General features: G+C 36.4%; 1 protein-coding gene across 1 annotated transcript in view; it reads left to right on the forward strand.

The window, feature by feature from the left end:
• The window catches only part of ABCA12 (ATP binding cassette subfamily A member 12), a 176,646-nt gene that overhangs the window by 84,453 nt on the left and 65,585 nt on the right, over positions 1–26,608 (forward strand). The window contains exons 9-19 of the mRNA XM_047871551.1: positions 2,992–3,067; positions 6,935–7,053; positions 8,153–8,259; positions 14,536–14,792; positions 14,895–15,007; positions 16,227–16,351; positions 18,201–18,374; positions 21,902–22,066; positions 22,391–22,601; positions 23,556–23,695; positions 25,736–25,855. Of these exons, the coding sequence (XP_047727507.1) occupies positions 2,992–3,067; positions 6,935–7,053; positions 8,153–8,259; positions 14,536–14,792; positions 14,895–15,007; positions 16,227–16,351; positions 18,201–18,374; positions 21,902–22,066; positions 22,391–22,601; positions 23,556–23,695; positions 25,736–25,855 (1,607 nt within the window). The remainder of the gene's footprint in view (positions 1–2,991; positions 3,068–6,934; positions 7,054–8,152; positions 8,260–14,535; positions 14,793–14,894; positions 15,008–16,226; positions 16,352–18,200; positions 18,375–21,901; positions 22,067–22,390; positions 22,602–23,555; positions 23,696–25,735; positions 25,856–26,608) is intronic.

Raw genomic sequence — 26,608 nt, forward strand, 5'->3', positions numbered from 1 at the left:
ATCAGAGAAATGTGTTGTTACTTATAAAATTTGAGGTGCTTACTTGTGTTTGTTTTTTAATTTCCTATACTTGTGACTTCACCAGTCTGAGGATTAATGCAGTAGCATTAATATCAATTCCTAAAGTCCTTAACCCCAAATCCCTACCTGCTTGAGCAGAAATTTTGTGGCCTTTGAAAAATTCTTCTAGGTATTTCTGGGAATCCTTCAGGGAACTCAAATTTGTCCTTGAAAGCTGAACCAGTGACCCTGGTTCAACAGTACAGGGGTCTCTAGCCCCAAGTACCAATGCCCGCCATGATGCCCAGACCACCTTGTGCTTGGTCTTTGTGACTTTTGGCAATATCCGTGAAACGAACACACTTCTCCTTCGGCTTTATACTCAGTTAAGCTGGAGTGTGGTGATGTTTCATAGCATAGTTGCTTGGGTTCTTATGTATGACAGAGTCCAGATAGCTTTGAAAATCTCATGCCACTCTTTTGAAGAAGGAAAATAAGAGATAGTACCTTTTGTGTCAATGTTAAGTGCTTTACTACCTTAAATCATGTTCTCATGAAAATAAGTCCATGAGATAGAATTATCATTCTATTTTACAGACAAGGAAACTGAGACAAAGGGAGGCTGGGCACTTTGCCTATGCTGTCCACTCAGCAAGTGGCTGAACTGAGTGAGATTAGATCTCTCTGTCCCCAAAGCCAGTTGCCTTGAGTTCTTTGCCAGACGGCCTTACTCACATTTACTTTCTGGGACATACACACTTGATTCCAGGCTATTTCTTGGGGTCATGCAAGTACCTGCCACCATCAGACCTCAGAACGGCTTCCATTTTCAGCCACTGTGGAGTTTGATTCACCATGTCAATTCCTTTCCACATAAGTTTTTCAACAGGCATGCCCCCATTCCTCTCTCCACTCTGCTTTTTATAGACCTTTCTGTCTGTGATCCAACACACTTCAAGTTTTCTTTAGGAGACTTCTCAGCAACCATGAAAATATGAAGATTCTAATAAACAGAAAGATTGTCCCCTAACTTCCTGTCTTAATTCTCAGCTCTGCCCCAGTGAAGATCCCTGCCTCACAGCTAATATGCTTTAGTATTTCCATTTATAAACACCGAGTTTTGAGAGCAGGGATTATCTTTGTGACTCATTGAAGTTTGCTCTTTGACAAAGTAGTAAATTATATGAAATTACTTCTTGAAGTAGAAACCCATCTTTACTAATGAAAAGAGGTTATCTGTGCACTAGATTTCTTTCTATGTCTGTGGGTACCATTTTCAATTATATCTAATCCTACAAATAAAAACAGAAGTGAAGTAAAATATCACTTTTTAAAGACCTGTAAAGGTTTCCACTTCATTAAAGCCTATTTAGTACATTATTTCTTCTAAGATATTTTATAGTTCAGGGGAAATGTCCCTAGTCAACATCAGGGCCAAGTCTATCATTGATATGTAAAATTTCTGTTAGTTACACATTTTAACAGCTTGATGAGGAAGAGAAACTCCGTAACCACATAGTATACAAATGCCAATAAACCTGCTCAGCATTACATAAGAATTCAAACTTAGCAAGATTTGATCTTGGAAAAATGGTTTATATTCTTTTACATTGCAATGTAGAAATATCAACAGAGACCTATCCTTGATTCTTCTATATATGCATGCCAAGAAATCATAGGTACTACCATTATTAATTAGGTTTATTTATTCTGGGTATCTTCATTCTTGGTTCTTTAACTCACTGATGCATTGCTATCGCTAGAGCAGTAATATTAGCTGCACCTTGAGTGGAGCACCGGAAAATTCTGCTCTGCTGAACAGGAAAACTGAAAAAGCCCCTGTGCTAGATACTAGGGATGGTGCAAACATTACTCATACACCACTGATACAGAGGTGGACAAGGAGGTCTTTCATTTAGTGATAGTCTTTTTCACGCCCATACTAATCTAAATCAACTCAGTGATCAGCACCAGAAAAGTATGGATGATTGCAAACATTTGCAGTAGGACCTTTATAGAAGGCTTTAGGACACACTAACTAGGGACAGTGAGAGAACTATCAATGCTTACTAGTAATAAAATATCTGACTGAAAGAGATTAGATCAGTGTTAAAAAATACCAGCACTGAAATATACTGGATTATAAGGAGTAAGTAGTGTCTCCAGAGAAGATGGAAAGACTTGATACCTTTTCCCTAAAGGGGCTGAATGGAAGCCTTGGATTTGTGATTTTTATTATGCAGTAGCCATTAAAAGTACTCTCATGTTCAATTTTTCATGTGAATTCTGTTGCACACTTATTCTTTTTATGATACAGTGTTATATGGCAAGCGGAATCAGAGACCTATTTAACTTTGAGGGGCAATTCACAGTGTTGAATTAGACCTTCCCATATGGTTTCCATTAGTTAGCGATTGCCTCCCACACTTTGAACCTTCATATTATTTGAGACCACTCAGAATGGTTCTGTTAATATGAGCCAATTTGCATTCACAGCTGCATTCAGTTGAAATCAGTGGCTGCTTTTTGAAAGATGGAAAATATAGATTAGTGATAGCAGATGTTTCCTAAGGCTACATTCTTGACAACAGAAAGCAAAAAAATCCAGTGACCTGTAAGACTGAAATTGGCCTCATTTGATTAACAAATCACGTGGTAGACAATGTGCATTATAGTATTCAAGAGTCATCTATGCATACAGCTTTTAGGATAAAATAATGTTTTGACAAATGGAAGAAGGAGTTCTTAGAGATGCATGTGCTTGACCATTAGGGTTTTCTGATTAGCAGGCATCTATTACCTATAAATATCCTGAATGTCTCCAACAAAAAGAGCATAGACATCTTTTGTAAAACTCTTTGGAGAAAAATTCTGCAGATTTTTCTGTATTTTCTTCCCATTTATTTGACCTGTGATGATGTTTTGCTAAGAAAAATACTTCCTTGAAGCAAGCATGTTAAGTGTTCACCTATATAAATGTCATTTCTTTAGGTGGCTCTGGCAACACAACACATGTGTGGAGTGAGGAAGATGGGCAGTTATTATCCCCAAGCAGCCTGGCTGCACAGTAAGTCTTTCTTTGCTGTTGGTCTGTTGGTTTGTTTCTAAGTTGGTAGGTAACTTGTCTGAATAAGCAATCAACACAAGTTATAAACATAATTCTTTTATCAATTTGTAAGACTTTGAAACAGAAAAATTCACTATTGACTGACCAAAGAAAAGGACACAGTTGGAAATATAGTAAAGTCAAGACTTATTTTCTCATATTATCCAGTGACCCTTGGGTAATGCGGCATGAGCATCTCCTGTTCAGTTGTAACAGTGTGTCCTGTCTGAACTGGTTGCCTTATGTTTCTGAGGAAAATCTAGATAGAGGTCCAGTTTCCAGCTTCTTTAAGGTCTTTCATTATGGAAGACAGATAAGCATCCAATTTTTCATATCATGATGTATTCTGGTTTTGAAAAATCACAGTATTTCTCATGCCAGTCAAGGTAATACAAAATTGGTTTGCTTCCCTAGCATTCGCATAGGTAAAACTGTTTATAGATAATATAATTTTGTACTCTTATTGGGGCATGTAAATATGTTGTCTCAGAAATAGGCAGTGGAAATGACAGCAGCCTTGGCTTCTAAAGACCATTAATGTAAGCAGTGCCCTGAAGTAACTGTAATAATCATGATAGAAAATGCACGCGGTTGCCTGTAGAAGCTGACTGAAGTAAATTCCTATAGCTCAAGGCAAATTTAGGGATTAGATGGCCTGTTATATAAAGGTTGTTTTGGCCTGATAAATTATACTATTGAAATTGTTTGACTTTAGTCCCAAAGGATATATTTCTGTGCTGATGGAAATTTGTACAAATAAAATCAAATAGTAGGACTTATTTTTAGCCATTTTTTTTCTAAAATAGGATCTATGCAGTTGTTTATAAACTTTCTATCATTTAACGAGAAGCTGTCAACTCTGAGTAAATTCTAGGGAAATCCCTTCCATAAACAACCAACTCCTATTTCTGCTCCCACCGTTCTCCTCCTCTACAGTGGCTGAACCTAGTGCTCCTTCCAGAGCAGTCAAGCAGCCTTGGGCAGTTTCCCCCTGGCTAGACCACCGTGTTCCAAATAGGCAGGTCTTTGAAACACATTCCCTATATAGCCATCAAAAATAAATTCCTTAAAACCTTTGAACTGAGACAACTGGATGCTTATTGTTGAAACCAGGTACCTTTCTCAGAGCCTTGAGGCATCCATAGCATTAATGATGCTAGCACTTCAGACCACAAATTCCACAGTGTAGTTGTTGATAGCTAGCTGACAGTTTATTAGGAAGAATTCAATACTTTTATCTATTTATTTTTTCAACGTTTTTTATTTATTTTTGGGACAGAGAAAGACAGAGCATGAACGGGGTAGGGGCAGAGAGAGAGGGAGACACAGATCAAAAACAGGCTCCAGGCTCTGAGCCATCAGCCCAGAGCCCGACGTGGGGCTCGAACCCACGGACCGCGAGATCGTGACCTGGCTGAAGTCGGGCGCTTAACCGACTGCGCCACCCAGGCAACCCTAGAATTCAATACTTTTAACATGGCTCTTGTTGAGATTGATGAAGTTAAGGGAGTTCTTATCTTTGGACTTCCTTTCCATTCCCACTTTAAAATAATCACAGAGTGGCAATGTTTGGCATAAAAGTTGTTTTAGTCAAGAATTTTCTAAAGAAGGCTGCTTGAAATATCTCTCCCTCATAACTCTTCTCCATCTTGATTAATTTTGTTCTAAGTTTATTATTTGTATCGTTCTGTGTGTGTGTGCATATATGCATGCTCACTCATGCACACACATAAACTCATCTTTTACCGCAAACATTCTTGGAAAGTAGGTAGGATTATGTACAAAAGACACATAAATTAAATGGTTTATAAGAATAATTGGATGCTTATGCTAAAGCAGTGGCACGTAGATGTGGAATCTTAATTTGGGGAGTATATTAAATCCAATTATCAAAATCTTGGAAATCAAATGTTCTTTCTGAAACTAAGAGAAATGGCTTAGATGATATTTCAAGGTCAGTTTTCGTGCAACATTCTTCTACTTCTTCTATTTTAAGCTTGAAAATTCACCATGAGAATCCCTTGTGTCATTCCATCCTAGAAGGTTAAACCGATATTTTGCTATTGAGCACTGTACTAGGATGCAAATGGCTCAGTGCTGTACTAAGTACTACAGAGAAAAAGACAAACACAAAAGAAAGACAGTATTGGCAGGAGAGAGTCTGGCCAGGGAAATGCCTAAGAAAAAGCAAGAGGGCTTGGAAATGGTTACTTTTTTTTTTTTTTATATGGAGGCTATCAGCTGTATTTAAATGGAGGTTAGCTATCTGACCAATTAACTCTGCTCTGACTGCCAAATTAGAGACTTTTCTTGCCATAGATTTTTTTTCTTTTTCTTTTTTAGTTGTTTTTTTTTAATATTTATTTTTGAGAAAGAGAGGGAGAGAGACAGTGAGTGAGTGGGGGAGGGGCAGAGAGAGAAGGAGATGCAGAATCCAAAGAAGGCTCCAGGCTCTGAGCTGTCAGTATAGAGCCAACACAAGGCTCAAACTCACAAACCTGAGATCATGACTTGAGCCAAAGTCAGACACTTAACTGACTGAGTCACCCAGGTGCTCTTGTTTTTTTTTCTTTTTAAAGTTCTTCCAGGATCTGGTTGTATTAACCCACATCTAAATATCCTAAGAGTGCTTTAATGTTAATGAATACATTTTCTTATATGTTTCTAGCTACACCAGGATGTCTCTTCCATTAGTATTTGAATAAAATCTAAATTAAGCATCTGACAGAACTAGTTAATTTGTGTATTGTGCAGTTTGATGCAAAGCAGATGGTCCCCAAATCAGCTGTTGACATTTATTCTATCTCTCCTGTACATAAAATTCAATCGGAGACACTAAGGGAAGACGTTACAAAACAAATAGAGAGGCAGCCTAAGAGTTGAAGTGGCTGGGCATATGCAACACACACATACTTACTCACGTGAACCTATGCCTCAGAAATCTTAGGCTGTCTTCTCATATGCTAGTCACGGTGGAAGAAAACCTGAAAGTGGTTAATTTGAAAACATGGAATTGGTTGTTTAAAGGAAAACAAAAGGAACTTACATTGTTGTTAGATTCCCCTATTTTTAAAATCACAATTAAATAAATTTAAATTTATTTGAAGAATGTTATAGGTGGATGGGATTAGCAGATCAATTCAGCCCTCTACCTCTCATTTGACAAGAGAAGAAACTGAGACCCAGAGGGGGGGTTGGCAGACTTAAAGGTGGGGGTGAGAAAAAGGAAAAGAAAATCTACAAGACTCACTGGTTGTACTTACATTGAAAATTATTCATTGTTAATAAAAAAGGAAGAAAAGAAAAGAAAAATTATTCATTGTTTATCTGAAATTCAGGTTTAAGTAGGAGTCCTATACTTCATCTGACAACTCTAGCCCAGTAATTTTTTTCTTTCATATGAATGTGCCTAGAAATAATCTTAAGATCACTAATCATTGGATATTAAAATAATTAAATATAATGGTAATGCCCATGGAGAGGTAAATGCTCAGAGGATGAAGAACCAGTGTGTACTTAGGTTGTATGAAGGAAGATATTCTACTTCATAGTGTTTTAATGCCCAAGTCAGCCACTGCGCAAGTCAACCACTGTCCAAGTCCACCACTGCCCAAGTCAACCACTGCCCAAGTCAACCACTGCCCAAATCAACCGCTGCCCAAGTTAGCCACTGCCCAAGTCAACCACTGCCCAAGTCAACCAATGCCCAAGTCAACCAATGCCCAAGTCATCCATTGCCAAATAACCAACAGCTTAAATGACCTCAACAAAATAGCTTTGTTCTATTTTTATGTGACTTAATTTATATATTCTTTTCTAATTCTATAGGCTTCTAATACTGGAAAATTTTGAAGATGCTCTCTTAAATATATCAGCAGATAGTCCTTATATTCCTTACTTGGCATGTGTGAGAAATGTCACTGACAATTTGGCCAGAGGATCACAAGGTAATACTCTTCTTAGTAGTCAAAATGCTGCTTATGGTTCTAATTCTATTATAAAGTAGTATTTTAAGACATTTGCTTAAAAAATAGAGAAAAAAGCTTTTAAAAGATCTTAGTTTCCATATGAATGAGTTTCAGTTTGGTAGTTTGATATATAAAGGGAATATCTAATTGTATTATTAATACAATATCTAATTATATTATTAATACATATTATTAATACGTTATTACTTTTGTTCCTGCTGCTAGTACCACCTGGCTTCCTGGACAGACTTTAATGTATGATGGCCATGTAACAGAGAGTATGACAATGGCCACCCAGACATACTTGCCAAGTTTCTAGAATTATTAGTAGTTCACCTAACCCTTCATGGCGTTTTCTGTGCCCTTAGTAGTCTTAGTTATCAAAAAATAATGAGAAATTATAATATTGACTTCTAAAAGCAGGTGTAAATTACATAAACAAAGGATTTTTTTGTGGCAGACTGGTTTTACTTCCCACCCTTACACACTGTATTTTCAATTTTCTGCCTACATAGACAACCATGAAGATGACATTTAATCAAATATTTCTTTTCCTTTTTAAAGAAAAATATCAATTTTCTCACATTTTTCTAGAGATATGCATTCACTTTCCCCACACCAAAATAGTTTTTTGAGACCTAATGGTAGGCAAATAGCGTAACAAGTATTTAAGTGTGGTCTTTGTTTACTAGCCATGAGTTAATCAAGGTGGGAAGGGCATGTCTGTGTCACAGTGATTATACAATCTATTCTCCCCCAAACACTTCAACTTAACAGTATATCCAAAAGTCAGAAATAAAAGCATACTCAGTTCACAAGAGCCAAAAGTGCGTAGCACCTTTGCTAGAAATATTTTTGTCTCTAAGCAGAGTATCTATGAATATTTTAAAAATAATGAACTCTGTAGTCTGCATGGTTCAAGGAAAGGTTAAATTTTCACTTGTCTTATATTTAGATTGAATGAGGCCATTATCTTAGAAAAAACTTGGCAATAAATTAGGATAAAGGTGTTTTTCAAATGGGTTTTCTAAATGACCTTGCAGTTCACATAAGGTAACTCTTCTCTCTTCCTTTACAGAAAATTTAAGACTCCTGCAGTCCATAATTTCATTTAAAAAATCTTTTCTTCAAAATGGTTTTTATGAGGATTACTTGTCTTCAGTTCCTGAAGTCGTGAAATCAAAAGTAAGCCATGAAAGAAAAAATAAATAAATAAACCTCTACATTTCCTGTAATACTCTGGCAAGATGTATTTTCAGTTTAAAGTTTTTTTTTTTTTTTAAGTTTATTTATTCATTTTGAAAGAAAGAGATCGTGAGCAGGGGAGAGGCGGAGAGAGAGAGGGAGAGAGAAAATCCCAAGCAGGCTCCCTGCTGTCAGTATAGAGCCCAATGACACGGGGCTCAAACTCATGAACCGTGAGATCATGATGTGAGCTGAAATCAAAAGTCGGAAACTTAACTGACTAAGCCACCTACGTGCCCCAAGATGTATTTTCAGTTAAAATTTTAAATCTGTATGTTCATAAATATTGGTCCTATTTTGACTAGATTAATGCTAGAAAAGGGGCACAAAAGTGTTTTTGTACTATAAAATGGCATTTTGTTTTTAATTAACAGATATCTCTGAGTGAAATGACCCATAAGAGCCTAATTACAGTATTCACATACATAAAGGAATGACTAATAATATAGCTATCTCACATTAAGCTTCATAATTTCAAAAAAATATTCAAAATATAATTTCTAACTTGAGATGTCCTCAGTTTTTAAAACTATGAAAGTTGATTTTAAAAGCTGATGTTTAGACTTAGCAGTGTGCAGAAATCTCAGAAGTAGACTAACCTTATTTTTATTGTCATCAAAAGCAGAAACCAATAAATCACATTAAGATGTATGATATTTAGGGCTCCTGAGTGGCTCAGTCAGTTAAGCGCCTGACTCTTGATTTTGGTTCAGGTCATGATCTCACAGTTAATGAGTTGAAGCCCCACATCAGGCCCCCCGCTGACAGTGCAGAGTCTGTTTGGGATTCTCTCTCTCCCTTTCTCTCTGTCCCTCCCCTGCCCTCTCTCTCTCTCAAAAATAAATAAACTTTAAAAAAGATGTATGATATTAAACAAAGGGGGAAGGCAACAGAAAAAAAAATTGTAATCTCTGAAGTTTCAGTTGGTTCATGTTTATCTATCATTCTTTGCCTAGCTCATGCATATACTATATAAGTTATCATGATATTCACTTCATTTCTTAAATAACCCTATTAAAATTTGAAAACAGTTTTCCTAGTAAGAACAGCAGTTTAATTGAATTTATGTAGGCAGGGATAAAGCAAAATTAGAACTGGTTTATTCAGGGCAAGCAAGATGACTTTCTGTATAGTCAACATGGTCTAATTAAGCAAGCATCCAAAACATATGTCCATGTGTATTACAAGTAAGTATGCTAGTTAGATTACATACATTTTTTCCTAGTCTTCTACACAAATCAAAATTTCTAATGTACTTAATTTAGCACTATCTTAATTTGTTTGTACAAATGAGAAGGAAGTTATGCATTCATCTGGAAAATTCCTACTCATCCTTCAAGGACAAGTTTAAATGTCACTTCTACAATATTAAAGTATTGCCTTTCTCCCTGTTGCCCAACCAAGATAATGGCTTTGTGTGCACATAATATTTATCCATTCATTCATTCTATTCATCATCTGTGGTCCCATAACACTAATCTGTTTATTTAAAAGACATAATCTCTAACCCCAAAGTCCTTATAGCAATCCAGGGTAGCAGATGGAAAAGCAGACCAATAATTATAACATAGTGAGATAAGTGTTGTGGTATGTGGATGGACAGGAGTCTGTGTAGGGAGGTGGGATATTTAACTCTGATTATAGGGGATGGAGGTGAGGAGAAGACATTTCATAGAGGAGATAATGCTTACTTTTGCAGGCTGTGTAGGACTAGGTTACAGTCCTACATGCCAGACATAGAGCCCTGCATTTGTTAAGACAGATGTATGATCCTGAAGACAGATACAGGTTATCTGTAGTCATGTGTCCAGCTGGAGCAGAAGGAAAGGTGGCTCCAGAGAGACTGGGCCCGGATCCCAAAGGCCTCTTTTGACTTAGTCAAGGAGTTTGAATCTGATCTGGAAAGTTGTGCATTTGAAGATAAAATTTGCATTTTAGAAAGAGATCTATCTAGGAAAATTATGGAAGTCAGGTTGGAGGAAAGCCAAGTAGGTGATTTTTGCAGTAACCTAAGCAGAAAGCGAAGCCCTGCACTATGTCAGTGGCAGAGAATAAAAGGAAGAGACAGTTTCAAGAGTGTTATGGGAAGTTAGGTGACACAACATGGCAGCCAGTGAGGTGTGAGGCATAAGAAAGAGGAGTCTGATAACAGATTTCTGGCTATTGGAACTTATTACTTCACATTATAATTTGTTGTATAAATAAGGTCCATTTCCATCGCTTTAGAGTGTGAACTCTGATAAAATTATGCGTTCTACATCTCTAAAGCCCCACATCAAGCACATAGTAGATGCTTAAGACAACTCATGGATGTATGAACAAATGAGGGTGCTAAAGTAGAGCCCTGGTGATGTAAAGAGTTCTGGTGATGAAACTGTGTTACCAGGACAGTTATTCATTGTAGTTCTCAACTTGGAAAGTAACCGGTCAGCACAAAGTATACAGCAGGGAAATTGAAACAACACATTCTCAATCATTTACACTAATGGAATGGGAAATAGATGTAAGAATAATTTAAAACAGCATCCACATTTTGGATATACTGCTCCTCTTGAGGGTTACATTATAAAAAATGTTCTAGAAGCCACAGATGTGGAAATAAACTGCAATCCTGTCTCTTGGGTAGAAAATCCATTGTCATTTACAGCAAGCATGGCTGCTATCTGCAATTGACAGAATCCATACATTCCAAGACTACAAGCTCTGTCAGGAACATTGCTAACATCCCTTCCTATGGTATTCTCAGCACCTGGCATATAGTCTGACATGGGGAAAATATTCAGTACATATAACTGAAAGAATGAAGACAAATTCCTACAGATGATTTAAATTCCCTGCTTTGCCTTCTCTGGTAATTAGTATCTTAATTGTGACAGTCAAGGCCTACCCATTCCAAAACTTTATTCATGATATTTCTAAGAAGGTTTAGACCCTCCAAAATGTCAAATGCCTGCCATTCAAAGGTGACTTTTTCTTCTGTTCCTACCCCTCTTTTCTAGCCCTAACATTGCACTCTTCTTGAGCTTTTGTGTTTTCTACTCCTTTCATTGTGGAGAGGTTAACTTCCTGGTTGGGGAACTATACGTAAAGTGGATATTCTGCCCATGTTGGGCAGAAATGTGGGCAACACAATATTTTTGTTGTAACATCTTTAAATTTTTAAATAGGTTCCTTTTCCCCTGCATTTACTTGCCAAGGGCCCAGGAGCATTGCTGTTTTATCCTTTTTATGCCTATGATATTTTGAAGTCTTATTTAAATGTAGCTTACATTTCTGACTCAGATGCATTTGGGGACCATGGCCCTGGGGAATTCAGTCACAGCTGGACCTGGAGTTAGTTATGGCTCATTGTTAAAGTTTAGATCTGAGCACTTACTCACTTTGTGGACCAGGGTCATGACAAAGGAGAGAAGGACTGTATATGAGGCGCTGACAACCTACATTCTAGATTTGACACATACTTTTGAAGAGAGGATTTTAATTCTCTGAATTTATGATTGATTATTAATGATCCATGAAGCTTCTAAATGTTTAATGCATGTATTGCTTTTAGAAGAAAGTAGTAAATAATGACAAATACTAAATGACCGTTGGGTTATTCTTTGATAGATGTGCCCCACAATGCATTCCACATCATTGACCCTGAATTAAATTCTTATTTCAGAGAACCAATTTTATTTCAGTAGCATGGTTAGATTTCCGATTTCTCCTTCATTAACTTATATCTTATCAAACCAAGATTACACTGTATAGACTTTTACGGGTTTCTCATACATGTATGTTAAACTTGCAACTAAAAAATATATTTGGTCTCTACTAAGTAAAAATCATTCACATTTACTATGCCCTCAAAGCTCGATTGAAACAAATATATTGGGCTACCGGTATTTATCCTTTTTTTAAGAAATCATTAAAACTCAGAGTAACTGGGTGGTTAGTTGGTTAAACATCTGACTGTTGATTTTGGCTCAGGTCATGATCTCATGGTTCAGACTCTGAGCTGACAGTGTGGAGCCTGCTTGGGATTCTAAATCTCTCTCTCTCTCTCTCTCTCTCTGTCTCTCTCGCTCCCCCCCCCCCCATTCACACTCTCTGTCTCTCTCAATATAAATAAATAAACTTTATTTTAAAAAAATCACTAAAAGCCATTGGAGTACATGTTAGGGAGGCTTGGTTTTATTTATTAAAAGGTTAATCATGTCCAGTATTTGGAAAGAAAGGAATAGAGTGGCAAACATGTAGTTATAGCTGGTAAAACAATTGGGCCTGTAATGGAAATTTTCTCATAGCAATAAGACAAGTGAGTAGAAGTTTAATATGCATGAGGCCATTTTAGATAGTTCTAAGCCAGGAATCAATTAGAATATTAAATACAGTAAAAAATAGACCAATGATATTTACTATCTAGGATGATCAGTGTTTAATTACTACTGCCTACATGCAGTTACTATAAATCTTTCATCTAAGACATCATTGTATCTTTCCCATTTGATATATGGAAAGAAACATCCCTAAACATTTGCCTGTATCATAAAATATTTCATTTCTATCAAAATGCAACTTCTAATTGAAAATTGAGTTGCAATGAATGACATATATATTTGCTTCTTGAGATGTTGCTCCAAATTATTCAGCCTCTTAAAAGGAATAGCTCCAGGGTAGTTTCCAAGCACGACAGAACTTTCCAGCACTTTCACAGAACAAAGGCATCCAGTTTCCCTCAGTAGGTAAGAGGGCAGACAATAATGTCCAAAACACCGCAGACACTTCTGAAAAACCAAGTGTATTCCCATCCATATTTTAAATGCAGTCTTATTGAAATGCATGTGATTCACATGCTGTACTTTGTAAAAGGCTGTTTTCTTGTCAATTAAAATTTTTTTAATTGTGGTAAAACACACGTAAAATAAACTTTACTACCGTAACCATTTTCAACTGTACAGCTCGGTCTTCTTAAATACATCCATGTTATTCTGCAACCAATCTCTAGAACTCTTTCAATCTTGTAATACTGAAACCTTATGCCATTACAATAACTCCTGTGCCTCTCTCCCCCCCATTCTGCTTTCTGCCACTATAAATGTGATTACTCTATATACCTCATTTAAGTGACCTCATCCAGTATTTGTCTTTTCATGACTGGCTTCTTTCACACAGCACAATTTCCTCAAAAGCCATCCATGTTGTCGCATATGTCAGAATTTCTTTCCTTTTGAAGGCTGAATAATAATATCCCATAGTATGTATGTACTACCATGTGTTTATCCATTCATCTGTCAGAGGATACTTGGGTTGTTTCCATCTCTTGGTTTTTGTGAATAATGACACGGGCATGTAAGTATTTGTTTGAAACCTAGCTTTCAATACTTTTGTGTATATACACAGAAGTGGGATTGCTGGATCATATGGTAATTCTATTTTCATTTTTGAGGAAACTCCATTCTGTGGCTGCATCATTTTATATTCCCACCAACAGTGCACGAGGGGTCTAATTTCTCCATATCCTTCCCAGCACTTACAATTTTCTTTCTTTCCTTTTTACTTATAGTAGTTATCCTAATGCGTATGAGGAAAAGACCCTTTTTGAAGTTCCAAGCCAAACCTGCTTTGCTCTCTGCTTTTCCACATGACTTAAAATACAAAGTAAAATATAAATTAGTTTAAGTATTTGTGATTTCAGTGAGATAAAACTGAACTACATCTTTTTAACCTTTGAATCTACAAGGTATGAGTACAGTTGGGAAATACAGGCCTATCAGGTCCAAAAGTTTTATAAAATTCTTAAGAAAATAATAAATCTAGGGGCACCTGGACTACTTATTCGGTTGAGTGTCTGACTTCAGCTCAGGCCATGATCTCACAGTTTGTGAGTTCAAGCCCCAAGTCGGGCTCTGTGCTGACAGCTCGGAGCCTGGAGCCTGCTTCGGATTCTGTGTCTCCCTCTCTCGCTGCCCCTCCCCGACTCTCTCTCTCTCTCTCTCTCTCTCTCTCTCTCTCTCTAAAATAAACAAACATTAAAAAAAAAAAGAAAATAATAAACCTCAAATGACAGGAAATAATGCTCTGTGGTAAAACTTGCCAAATGCTAACTAAATAAACACATATGCACAGTGTTGTTTTTTTGAAGTAAATCAATGTTGGTTGGCTATTTTCAACTACCAAATATTTATAATAATGTAACCAATCTACTTCTCACTTCTTTTCTCTTCTGGAAAGCTGTCTCAACTTCGAAACTTGACTGAACTTCTTTGTGAATCTGAAACCTTCAGTTCAATAGAGAGAATGTGCCAGCTCTCCGATATGAACTTTGGGAACCTATGTGAAGAAAGTGCGTTTCATGTGCAGCTCCTTGAAGCAGCAGAGATTGGCACCGAAATAGCAACCAACTTACTGTACCATGACAATATTCTATCTAAGAAACTGAGGGATTTGCTTACTGGGGATCCAAGCAAAATTAATTTAAATATGGATTGGTAAGTATCTGCACTGCCTTTTTCTTTGGTGAAAGAAATCCCTTCTCAAATAATTATGGATATGCTTAGATTGATTTTATCTTCTCTTCTGCTTTGTTTCAGGTTTCTAGAACAGGCATTGCAAATGAATTACTTGGAAAATATCACACAGTTAATGCCGACCATAGAAGCCATGATGCATGTCAATAACAGCGCAGACGCTTCTGAAAAACGAGGTGTTTCCCCATCCGTATTTTAAGTGCTGTCTTATAAGAATGCATGTGATTCTCATGCTGCAGTTTAAGAAAGGCTTTTTTGAAGTTCCCATCCAAACATACTTTGTATCTGCCCTCACACATGAGAAATATGAAGCTTTCAAATATGGTTACTTGTCTAAAATAAACACACAGAAAGCCAGCAGAGGATGAAATAGGGAAATTTGGTTTCATAGCAAAAAGATCTTCAAAATTTTAACTAGTTAAACCATTCACCTTTTATTTCTCTGATATATTAAAGTGCATTAGCTAGGATGGAATTTATTTACTTCTGGGAAAATAATCTGATTTAAAAAATAAAAAAGATGCGCTGCTGTCTATAGAAATCTCAATTCAGAACCTTCTATTAGTATTCTGAGCATGATGCATCGTGCAATACGTTTCTTCTTTGCATAATACCTCAATACTGAAAAGAAAGGCATTCAGAGTTTTGGACAACAGGCAGCCACAAAATTGGAAGGGCACTAAGTCCAAAAATAAAGAGGGTATATTTGCATAAGGGAAACTTCATAAAGAAATCAAAGGATATTTGCAGAATGGAGATTATAATCTGCTAACATAAAGCCAAAATATTATTTGTTATGCATTAAATGACCCAGATATGAAATAATTATAATCACTGTCCTAAAAAAGTTTGAAGTTAAAAACATTCTATTTAAAAGTGAGGTAATGATTATTAAATCTCCTTTATAAACTCTAGTGTGCTGGGCAAAGTTAAGGAAAAATGCCTGGCAGTGTTATGTTATAGATTTAGCAGACCTGTCCTAAGTTGACAGTATTATATGATCTGAGGTTAAAAAGCATTTTGAATTTGTGTGATGTTTTAAATCAAATGGAGGGATGTATATTTAGTGCATTATGTGATCAAAGTCTGTGAGGAAATCATTTTTTTTTTTTTGAATCAACCTTGTGTTGTAGACACCTAAGGAAAATTTATAACCCAGAGCAATCTGTTACCTTGGGTCAATGATTTCATAGTAGGAACAAGTCTAAATCAGATAGAAATAGATCCTAAAGATGCAGAGTTTGCCAAGACTGGGAGACATCTGTTCCTGACACAAGGCATATACGTTGAATGTATGTTTTAGTCTAGAAGGTTTCTTTAACGTTAGTATAATGACTTAAAAAGAATTACATTGCAACCAACATATGAGGTTGTTTTGTTGTTGTTTCCTTGTAGGTCAGTTAATAGAAATGTTTAAAAATGCTGAGTTGCTGAAAGAAGAACTGAGGAGAACAACAGGAATGTCCAGTAGGAGTGTGGACAGCCTGCTGGCCATTCCTATCCCTGATAGCAGAGCTGAGGTAAGGTGCAATAGATCTGTGCTTCCAGCCAGATTTTACAAGTTTAAATGATGTTTAGTATCTGTAAGCACTTCTCAGTAAAACATGGAGAAGTTGCATGCAAATCTGGTGATTTTTCCATGCGAATGATAAAATTAGGGTCCAAATTCCTAAGTGGAGTTAGAAGAAAAATCCTGAAGCAAGACGATTATCACTGTCTTGTCTTTTCTGTCTAGTCTTCCTTTTCCTTCCTCTTCCTGTCTTTGTCTTCTCCCTTTCCTTGCACCTAGATGGTCTTCTTAAATAAGTGGTGCCATCAATAATTCTTCATATTTCCTATCACAATCATGTTTTCTGAGATAAATTTGCACAGTCTATTATGAGGACATCAAAGTCAGATTTCAGTAATCTAATTGGGAGAAAAAACCACCAGACCATTTACAGTTTGTTGAAACGAATACTCATCTTTGGTTTTTAAGAGTCGCAAGCAAGACAAGGCATAGTATGTAAAACAGATAGAATCCGGAGAACTCTGGGCAAGTTTGTAGGTATAGGAAAGATGTTTTGGTGTGAAAATGAATAATGTCATTTCCTCATAGGCTGATAATAGGGTTTTCCACTTGAACTGTCTTTTCTTTTATCCCTTTTCCAAGTCCATTGTCTGAAAATGTCATAGAAATTTTCCAAAAGAACTGCAGAGCTTAAGGCCACATCCATTCAGAACTTACGTGTGACAGAGTGTGTCATTCTAAGCACAGTGCAGCTATTCTCCCATATTGGATAAAGTTTGTGGAAAGCCTTTAAGACTGCTTTTGGGAAATATGTAGGTTTGCTTGTGTCCTCTTCATTGGTTCCCTCATACAAAAATTAAAACCGCTTTGCCTTCCCTTTTTTTCTCTTGTTCTATCAAATAGTAGTTCATTGACCTTTTCTCTTTGATCTCACCTTTTGCTCATTTTATCCTAAGATCTAATTTCAGCAATCAATGTGTTTGGCTTCTGAAGAGCAGGTTCATTTTAGTAAACAAAAATATGTAAATGGGGAGTATACATTCTTATTACTTTCAATAGGAAAGAGAGAAAAGTTCCAACAATTTTTTTTAATGTTTATTTTGAGAGGGGGAAGAGGGACAGAAAGAGAGGGAGCGAGAATCCCAAGCAGAGTCCAATGCAGGATGCGAACTCACAAACCGTGAAATCATGACCTGAGCTAAAATCAAGAGTTGGATGCTTAACTAACTGACCCACCCAGGTGCCCCTCAACAATCTTAAATTTTGTAAACTTTTCTCTTGATTTCAACTCAATGGCAATAGAGATGACTTCTGTCTTCTCATATTCATGCCTCACTTTTCACACACCATTACTGTCCAGGACAGTTGATTCATATTATTATCCAATATTCTAGGTGTTTTTTTTCTTTGCCCTTTATCTCTTGATGGAGATACCTTGAGATTATTATATAAGATTATAACTTCAAATAATTTTAAAAATGAAATGCAATTTGAATAAACTAAGTAAATTTTATAGGGAAAATGAGTCTTAAGCTAATATTTTTCCCAAACTTAACTCCAGATCAATTCTTGGTACCATCATTCAACCAGTTGTTCAAATGAGAAATCTCAGAATCATCACAGACACTTCTTTGACTCTTTTTCTCAATCTTGTTTCTTAAGCTTTCCACTGGACAATGAGCTGTCTATAGTTTTATTGGTGGTGATTAGTGGTTTAAATGGAAAAAAAAATTTTTTTATTTAGAGGACAATTTTATCATATTTTTAAGTGAAGTCTAAGAGTAAAGAAAAACCTTTATGTTAAGAGCTAGCTCTCAAAGGATTCACAGCTAAAATATTTTTCTTCCTCCAACTTGCAGATTATTTCTCATGTGTTCTGGTTGCATTCTTGTGATGCTAATATGACCTATTCCAAAATGGAGGATGTGATGAAGGAGTTCTGCAACCTGTCTGTTCCAGAAAGATCCCGTCAGTCTTATCTCATTGGACTCACCCTTCTGCACTACTTGGACATTTACAACTTCACATACAAGGCAAGTTTCTGTTGATGAAATATTTTATATTCACAGTTTAGAATAAAAATATTTGATTACATGAGTATGCTCTCTGATACTCTAATGAATAAGATCCATTTATACAGCTTTTGGAATTATAACTTTATTTTAGAGCTAAATAGGACCTTAGAGATCATATACTGCATATTTGCACATTTTATAAATGGGGAAATTAATATTATTGCCTTATTAACTCTCAGTTTGTATATCCAACACCAGGTATTAAATTTAATATATATTATACTAAAGTATGAGATACAAATGTGTGTGTGTGTGTATATTTTTTTACAGTGAACAAGCATTAATTAATACAGTGAATAATAAAGATTAAAGCAAATTTTTTAAGAAAGTGGAGATTTGTTTGGTGTTAAAAATTTGTATGTGTTTTTTCCATCAATTTAGAAAGAGGCTACTGTTACTCAGGCAGTAGAATAAAATAAATGGATCATTATCAGAACTTAGAAAAGTCAGCAATGACTTCATCTTACAATAAGTGCATGCTTTATAAGTGCTTATGTAACACCAAACTGAAAGAAAAATATAAACATAAGAAAATTAAACATCTATGTTCACCCACTTCTATACTAGATCAAATATATATACATATTATTGAAAATATTGCAAAAAGTGTTTTTCTCTTTACAGTAAGAAGAACCAGAAGCAATTTGGGTGACATATGTTGTTGAGACATTATAGAAAAGGGGATGAAAATGTTTTAGGACTAGTTATCAGTAATCCTGTTCTGGATTATCATTTTCCATACCTATCTTTCTGTGGTGGCCTCTTTTTTTTTTTTTCAATGTTTATTTATTTTATTTTTTATTTTTTTAATTTTTTTTTTCAACGTTTATTTATTTTTGGGACAGAGAGAGACAGAGCATGAACGGGGGAGGGGCAGAGAGAGGGAGACACAGAATCGGAAACAGGCTCCAGGCTCTGAGCCATCAGCCCAGAGCCTGACACGGGGCTGGAACTCACGGACCGCGAGATCGCCACCTGGCTGAAGTCGGACGCTCAACCGACTGCGCCACCCAGGCGCCCCAATGTTTATTTATTTTAGAGAGAGAGAGAGTGTGTGTGCGTGACTAAGGGATGGGCAGAGACAGAGAGGGAGACACAGAATCTGAAGCAGGCTCTAGGCTCTGAGCTGTCAGCACAGAGACCCATGTGGGGCTTTAACTCACAAACCATGAGATCATGACCCGAACCAAAGTCGGACGCTTAAACAACTGAGCCACCCAGGCACCCCTTCTGTGCTGGCCTCTTAACTGGGACTCCCTGCCTCCACACTTGTAACCTCCCCAATGCTACCCTTCCCTACCATTCTTAAACAGCCAGAGTGATCATTTTAAAACTTAAGTGACATTATGCCACCCCTCTGCTCATCACCTTCCAGTGGCTCCCCATTCTATTCAGGTAAACCCCCCAGATCCTACAGGATCCCCATAATCTGCAAACCCCCTTCCCATCTGTGAAATTCTCTTTCCTCCATGGTATCTCCTTGGGCCCATAGCTGCTATGTGGAACCACCCAATACTTCAAATGCCAGGAATAGTGCCAGGCCCATAAAGGCACTCAGCAAATACCCAGTAATTATACAAATGGTTATGTTCTGTAAACTATGGCTTCAAATGCATATGAAGTGAAATTATTAATTCTGTTCATCTCAAATTTTATTTTTTAATTTTTTTCATCTAAAATTTTAATTCTTATTTTATAATGCCTCTGCAGAACAGATACCAAACCAAACATTTTTCGTTGAGTCTAGTAGTTAAATATGTACCTTTGACAAACAGAAGACCATTCCTACCTCTTTCAGGTGTTGCAAAGAAAAATAACGAAAAATTACTCATCGTTAGTCCATTTATTTCACATCAGTGTAAGAATGCCAAGAATTTGGGTAGCACTGGAAGAAAAACTGAAATGTTGATTTCAATTTAGAAAAAAACATGACTGTAATTAATAGCTGTGCTAATGAGGTATCTGTGTCTTCAAGATATCTCTCCAACTGCATCTTGTTCTCATAGTGGTGGTCTTTGACTATCTTGGGCGTGTCAAGAACTGTCCCTCCTCATGGACCTCACACATCTTTCCCTCTACCTGTAACCTTCCTCTGCTTATTCTTTCTCTGGTTTGTTCTTTCTCTCCATTGCAGGGCCATATTGGAAAGAAAGGTCTTTTTTGATTCTTAGCTAAACTCCCTGTACCCCCTCATATTCCCCCAGTCTTTCGTCTATTGATTTGTTTGATACCTATTAGACCAAAGCCCCTTGAGTGGAGGGATGATGTCAGTTTGTGTACCACCCAATATACCCATCACCTCACCCATGCTGGGAGCATAGCAGACACTCAATCAAAGTTTGTTGGTGAAATGAATCAGAGGATGAAGTTACTTTAAAATTTTAAAGCATTTCCAGTATTACTTCATGCATCAGAAGAGCTTTATGGGATTGTGATAAAACCTGATAAATCACATGAGTTTTTTGACAGGGTTTTTCTGATTTTAAGGATAATATTATATGATCTTTGAGCAACAGCATACATGAAGAATTGTGTAATTGACATTTGCCTTTATGACTTTTAAAATCATTTATTTTAGGCAACTTTATTGAGGTATAATTTATGTACCATAAAATTCACTTATTTGAAGTGTCCAATTCAATGATTGTGCAACCATTACCACAAAATAATTTTACCTTATTTTATTTTTTCAAAGTTCATTTATTTATTTTGAGAGAGAGAGAGAGAGAGAGAATGCATGCATGAGCAGGGGAGGGGCAGAGAGAGAGAGGGAGGGAGAGAATCCCAAGCAGGCTTTGCTCCATCTGTTCAGAGCCTGACACGGGGCTCAGTCTCAGGAACTGTGAGATCATGACCTGAGCCAAAAGCAAGAGTCGGGCACTCAACCGACTGAGCCACCCTGGCACCCCTACCACATAATTTTAGAATACTTCCGTCAACCCCAGAAAGAAACTTTGTGTCTATATGCAGTCACTTCTCATTCTGACCTCTAGCCCAGGCAGCCCCTAATCTATTTTCTATCTCCAAAGATTCTCCTTTTTTAGACATTTTATATAAGCAGAATCATATATTTGTGGTCTTTGTGTGTGTGTGTTTTTTCACTTAGTATAATGTTTTTGAATTTCACGCATGTTGCAACATGTGTTGGTATTTCGTATCTTTTTATTGCCAAACAGTATTCTAGTTTTAGGGTGTACATTTTGTTTGTCCATTCATTTGGATTGTTTCCTTTTTTTTTGCTCTTGTGAATACTGCCACTATGAACCTTCACATACAAATCTTTGTGTGGACATGCATTTTCCTTTTGCTTGGATAAATACTTAGGAATGGAATTCTGGGTTGCATGGTAAGCTTATATCTAAGTTATTTAATAAACTTCCAAAATTTTTTGCACAGTGATTATATCTTTTTAGATTCTTACCAACAGTGAGCGCAGGTGCCAATGTATCCACATAGATCATTTATTTTTATTCTGTTCCTGTTAGGTGTTTTTCCCTAGGGAAGATCAAAAGCCAGTAGAAAAGATGATAGAACTCTTCATGAGGCTAAAAGAGATTCTCAGTCAGATGGCTTCCGGCACACGTCCGCTGCTGGATAAAATGTCATCCCTGAAACAAATGCATCTGCCCAGAAGTGTTCCGTTAACACAGGTAGGAAAGCCACCCAGTAATGTGCTTCTTGGGAAATTCCTTTTGTCATATTAACTTTTATTTGACATTAGTTATAATACATGCAGCTACAAATACAGTACATTCAAAAAAATCACCTGCAGGGAAACTCTTCTAGTCTGGCAAAAGCGTTGCCACTTAAATTAGCGAGGTTCATCATTCTGCATTTACATTTAGGATACATGTTTTAAAGGAGTTATGGAAGCTATAAGGATACTCTAAGCATTACCAGGTTTTCTTCTGTATTGTCCTCAGCAGCATTTATAGCTACATAATGTTAATAAATCGTGGATTTTTATCTCCCAGGCAATGTACAGAAGCAACCGGATGAACACACCCCAAGGATCATTTAGCACCATCTCCCAAGCATTGTGTTCCCAGGGGATCACCACTGAATATTTAACTGCCTTGCTGCCCTCTTCTCAAAGGCGAAAAGGCAACCACACCAAGGATTTTTTGACTTACAAATTAAGCAAAGAACAGATTGCTTCCAAATATGGAATCCCCACACATACCAGTAAGTATACTTCAAAATTAGCACAGTGACATCATCTCCTAACAACATTGTCCACTGTGTCTTAACTTTTCATAATAAATGAGGCATTAATTTTTCCCAGCACTTACACGGCACTTCCCACACTTCAGGCATGTTTCCACATTGACTGACCCACACGTCGCAAACCTAGAAGGTAGGCATCTCCATCTTAGGGGAGTTGAGGTGCAGACAGACTTAAGTAACTGGCCAAGGTCGCCCAACGTGGAAGTATCAGAGCTATGAGTTGAGCTCAGCAGTCTAGCTTCTGAGTCACAACACTGAGAACTTGTCCATCACAACTATACTGTCCTTGCCAGTAAATAATGCAAAAACATGCCTTAAATCTGCTTACTCAACATTTTTCTTAACTTTTGAAAATTAGAAATTAGTCTCACACGTAGAAAAGCTCTGTGAATGCAGCAGAACTATAAACACTTAGCAGCACATTAACACCGTTTACTTGGGATGCAAAATTCTATCAGTTGAGCTCTTCCAAGTGATATATGAATGTTTAGTATATTCGTACAATTGGATTGACTCATTTATTCATCTCTTTACTCATTCAAAATTTATTGAACAACTCTTATATATCTGGTACTACCCTAGTATCATATTTTTGCATACTAACATATATATTTTTAAATTAAGTGTTGGTTGGAAGATACTCTGAAATGAGATTTTTCAAAACCTTTCCAACTCCTCTTGGCAAATGCCATCACTTATCATAGTCTTGCTTATGGGGTTAAACTCTCATACCTAAAGATTTGTTACTACACTTTCTTACTTTGATACCAGATGCTTCACAACTGTTAATAATAAAGGAAGTATAAGACATGCATCTGTGGGCGTAATAACAATAATCTGTGTCAATTTACCATAAGAAAATAGATTTTACATACACATACTAAATGGATTTTATTCACTTTTTCCTTCCAGCACCATTTTGCTTCTCCCTTTATAAAGACATCATTAATATGCCTGCTGGACCTGTGATTTGGGCTTTCCTGAAACCTATGTTGTTGGGGAAAATTTTGTACGCGCCATATACCCCCATCACAAAGGCAATAATGGAAAAGGTTTGACCCTTATAACTCACAGTTTCTATCTAAAGTATTAAGATGATTTTTAAAGTAGTCAGCTTCCAAATCTGCTATAGTTGACTCAGATTTCTTTATATCTTACCTAGTTTACCCTTGGATTTCTGAAACTCGTAATTCTCAGATTCTGCCCTGTACATGTGTAAACAGTGTAGATTGCTTAGTAGCCCTTTGAAGAGAAATGAACCAGGGTGACACTTGAGAGTGAGGTTAGTTGAAGCAAGATCTCATATTTTTCAGCTTATCTCCAAAAGCAGAAAATTTTTCTACCACTAGTGTCTAATTTTCAAATATGTTAAAATAATGGCACTAGAAAAAAATAATATTAGAGCATTATGTAACTAGTTTGAACAAAAACAATCCCTAAATTATAAATTATTGGCTTCACATTAGGTTGTACAATTCAACATGTTATGTTTATATGAAAGATAGACATCGAGAAATACAACATTATTAATAGTCAGTATACTTATCATCTACCTAACTTAATCATAATTACATTTCCCTGCAACTTTGAAAGTTGCAATTTTCATGATTTGAATTATAAATTTGATACTTTTAAAATAATAGAGTGGAAGGAAAAAATCTCCACTTTACCATTACTTGGTCACTAGACCATAGTTTAGGCGAATAGAACGTTATTGTAGGTCTATATAAAAATGGACATGAGTTCATCACTGGTTTCTAGGATGACGTTTGTTTTTATTGTTTGCATTTTAATATTTAATTTGCTTTATTGACTATGTGCTCCTAATAATTTTGCATAAGTGAAGTCATTACCTGCTTATTTTCCAAGTGTAGTCATTTTTTTGTCTTTCCTTTTTGTTTGGCTCTCACCTCCTCTCTTTCTCTCCTCTTGATCTTATTCTTTCTTTTATGTAACTTATAATTTTTAGTATTCAAGGATGTGTTTTTTTGTCATTTATGTACATTTCTCTAATTCTTTATAGATCATGATACTATACATACATTCATATGCAAGGTTTTTGTCATTGCTTGCATTATTAAAATGAGGTTACATTATAGTACTTTTCTATGTATTACTTTACTCACACAACAATACCTTGTGGAAATTCTAACTCAATTGGCATCGTTTAATTCATTCTTCTTGAAAATTGCAAACTTTTTCATACCATAGAATTTACTCAGCCAATCTTCAGTTGTTGGGCATTTATTGTGTTTCCAGTGTTTCCTTTTGTTTTCATTTTTGTTTTTGCAAATGTAAATAATATAACAACAAATATTCTCATGCATGTTATTTATGCAGTGGAATTTTTATTTCAATGAAATGATTGTTCAGGATTGAGGGATTAAGGAATACTATATTTTATGTAATGTCTGTTGTCAGATTGCTTTCCAAAAAAGGCTGTAACACCTTCATTTCCACCAGCAGTATATGAGAGTATTCTCCTCATATCTTTGAACTAGGATGTTTCTGTAGTAGTCAAGTTAAATGTGTCATTGGAAAAAATGAATAACTTGTGAGAACTCCAGAAGACATGTTTTCATTTTGACTGTAAATTCACTATGGACACTGAAGCAAACCCTACATTTTCCAGAATTTTTTTTTTTTTTTTTATTTTTTTAAATTTTTTTTTTTTCAACATTTATTTATTTTTGGGACAGAGAGAGACAGAGCATGAACGGGGGAGGGTCAGAGAGAGAGGGAGACACAGAATCGGAAACAGGCTCCAGGCTCCGAGCCATCAGCCCAGAGCCTGACGCGGGGCTCGAACTCACGGGCCGCGAGATCGTGACCTGGCTGAAGTCGGACGCTTAACCGACTGCGCCACCCAGGCGCCCCCAGAATTTTTAAAAGTGATCCTGACCCTATATAAAAGCTGTCATTTAAAAACTTCTGACCATGTGGGAAATTTCTGACATTTTTTTTTTTTTACTAGCTCTACCTTTTAGAACTGTTTCTTTAAAGTTGTATAACAAAATAACCTTAGGATACCTTTTTGGGATGTGGGAGAAATAGTGATGGACCTGATCTGTCTTTGTTTCTTTGTCTTTAAGTCTAATGTAACTCTGAGGCAGCTGGCGGAATTAAGAGAGAAATCTCAAGAGTGGATGGATAACTCACCACTTTTCATGAATTCCTTCCACCTGTTAAACCAGACAATTCCCATGCTCCAGGTAGGAGACAGCTCTGTCATTCTTCTTCATAGGAATTATAATTCTTTAAGATTTTAATCATCCTCATTATGGCAATGGGCCTGTAGTAACTTGGAATCCGTATCCAATAGATTAAATTTCCTCTCCTCCAGAGAGAAAGTCTGAGACAGGATAACAGATCTCTCACATTCCTAATCATCCTCACCTCCTGTGGTGCATCCTCTCTGTATCTGTAATTCAGAGATAAGCCATCTTACAGGTTGAACTTGAGACCTAACTAGTGATGTAAATCTTGTTTTCCAAAAATGAAATGCTCTAAAAACTACTTAGAATGTGTTTACTTTATTTGTCCCTTCACTTTAAATTTTTTTTTGCTATTTTAACAGAACCAGAGTTCCTAAAAATACTAGTATTCTGGAGAAGAATGTTCAGTTTGGGGAATTCTTTGGTTGAAACATACAGCACTCTAGGGTAAAGATTTGACAATGCAACTCAAATACAATGTGCACTGGTTCAAAGTATAATTTGCAATTCTTGCAAAAGATATAGGGTTTTCTGAAGATGTTGAAAATAATGTGGGGCAAATATTCCAATCACAAACAGCTACTGAGAACTAACAATGGAGCAGCAGAGTCAGACCAGCTACCAGGTGGAGAAGAGAAAACTGGCAGGAAGGATGCAACATAGGAACTTTAAGAGAGAATGGTTTACATATCAAAGTATTGAGAGAGGCCCATGGAAAATTGATGGAGAGCTAAAATATATTTGCAAAAA

The sequence above is a fragment of the Prionailurus viverrinus genome, chromosome C1, assembly GCF_022837055.1.
Source record: "Prionailurus viverrinus isolate Anna chromosome C1, UM_Priviv_1.0, whole genome shotgun sequence".
Classification (NCBI taxonomy): domain Eukaryota; kingdom Metazoa; phylum Chordata; class Mammalia; order Carnivora; family Felidae; genus Prionailurus; species Prionailurus viverrinus.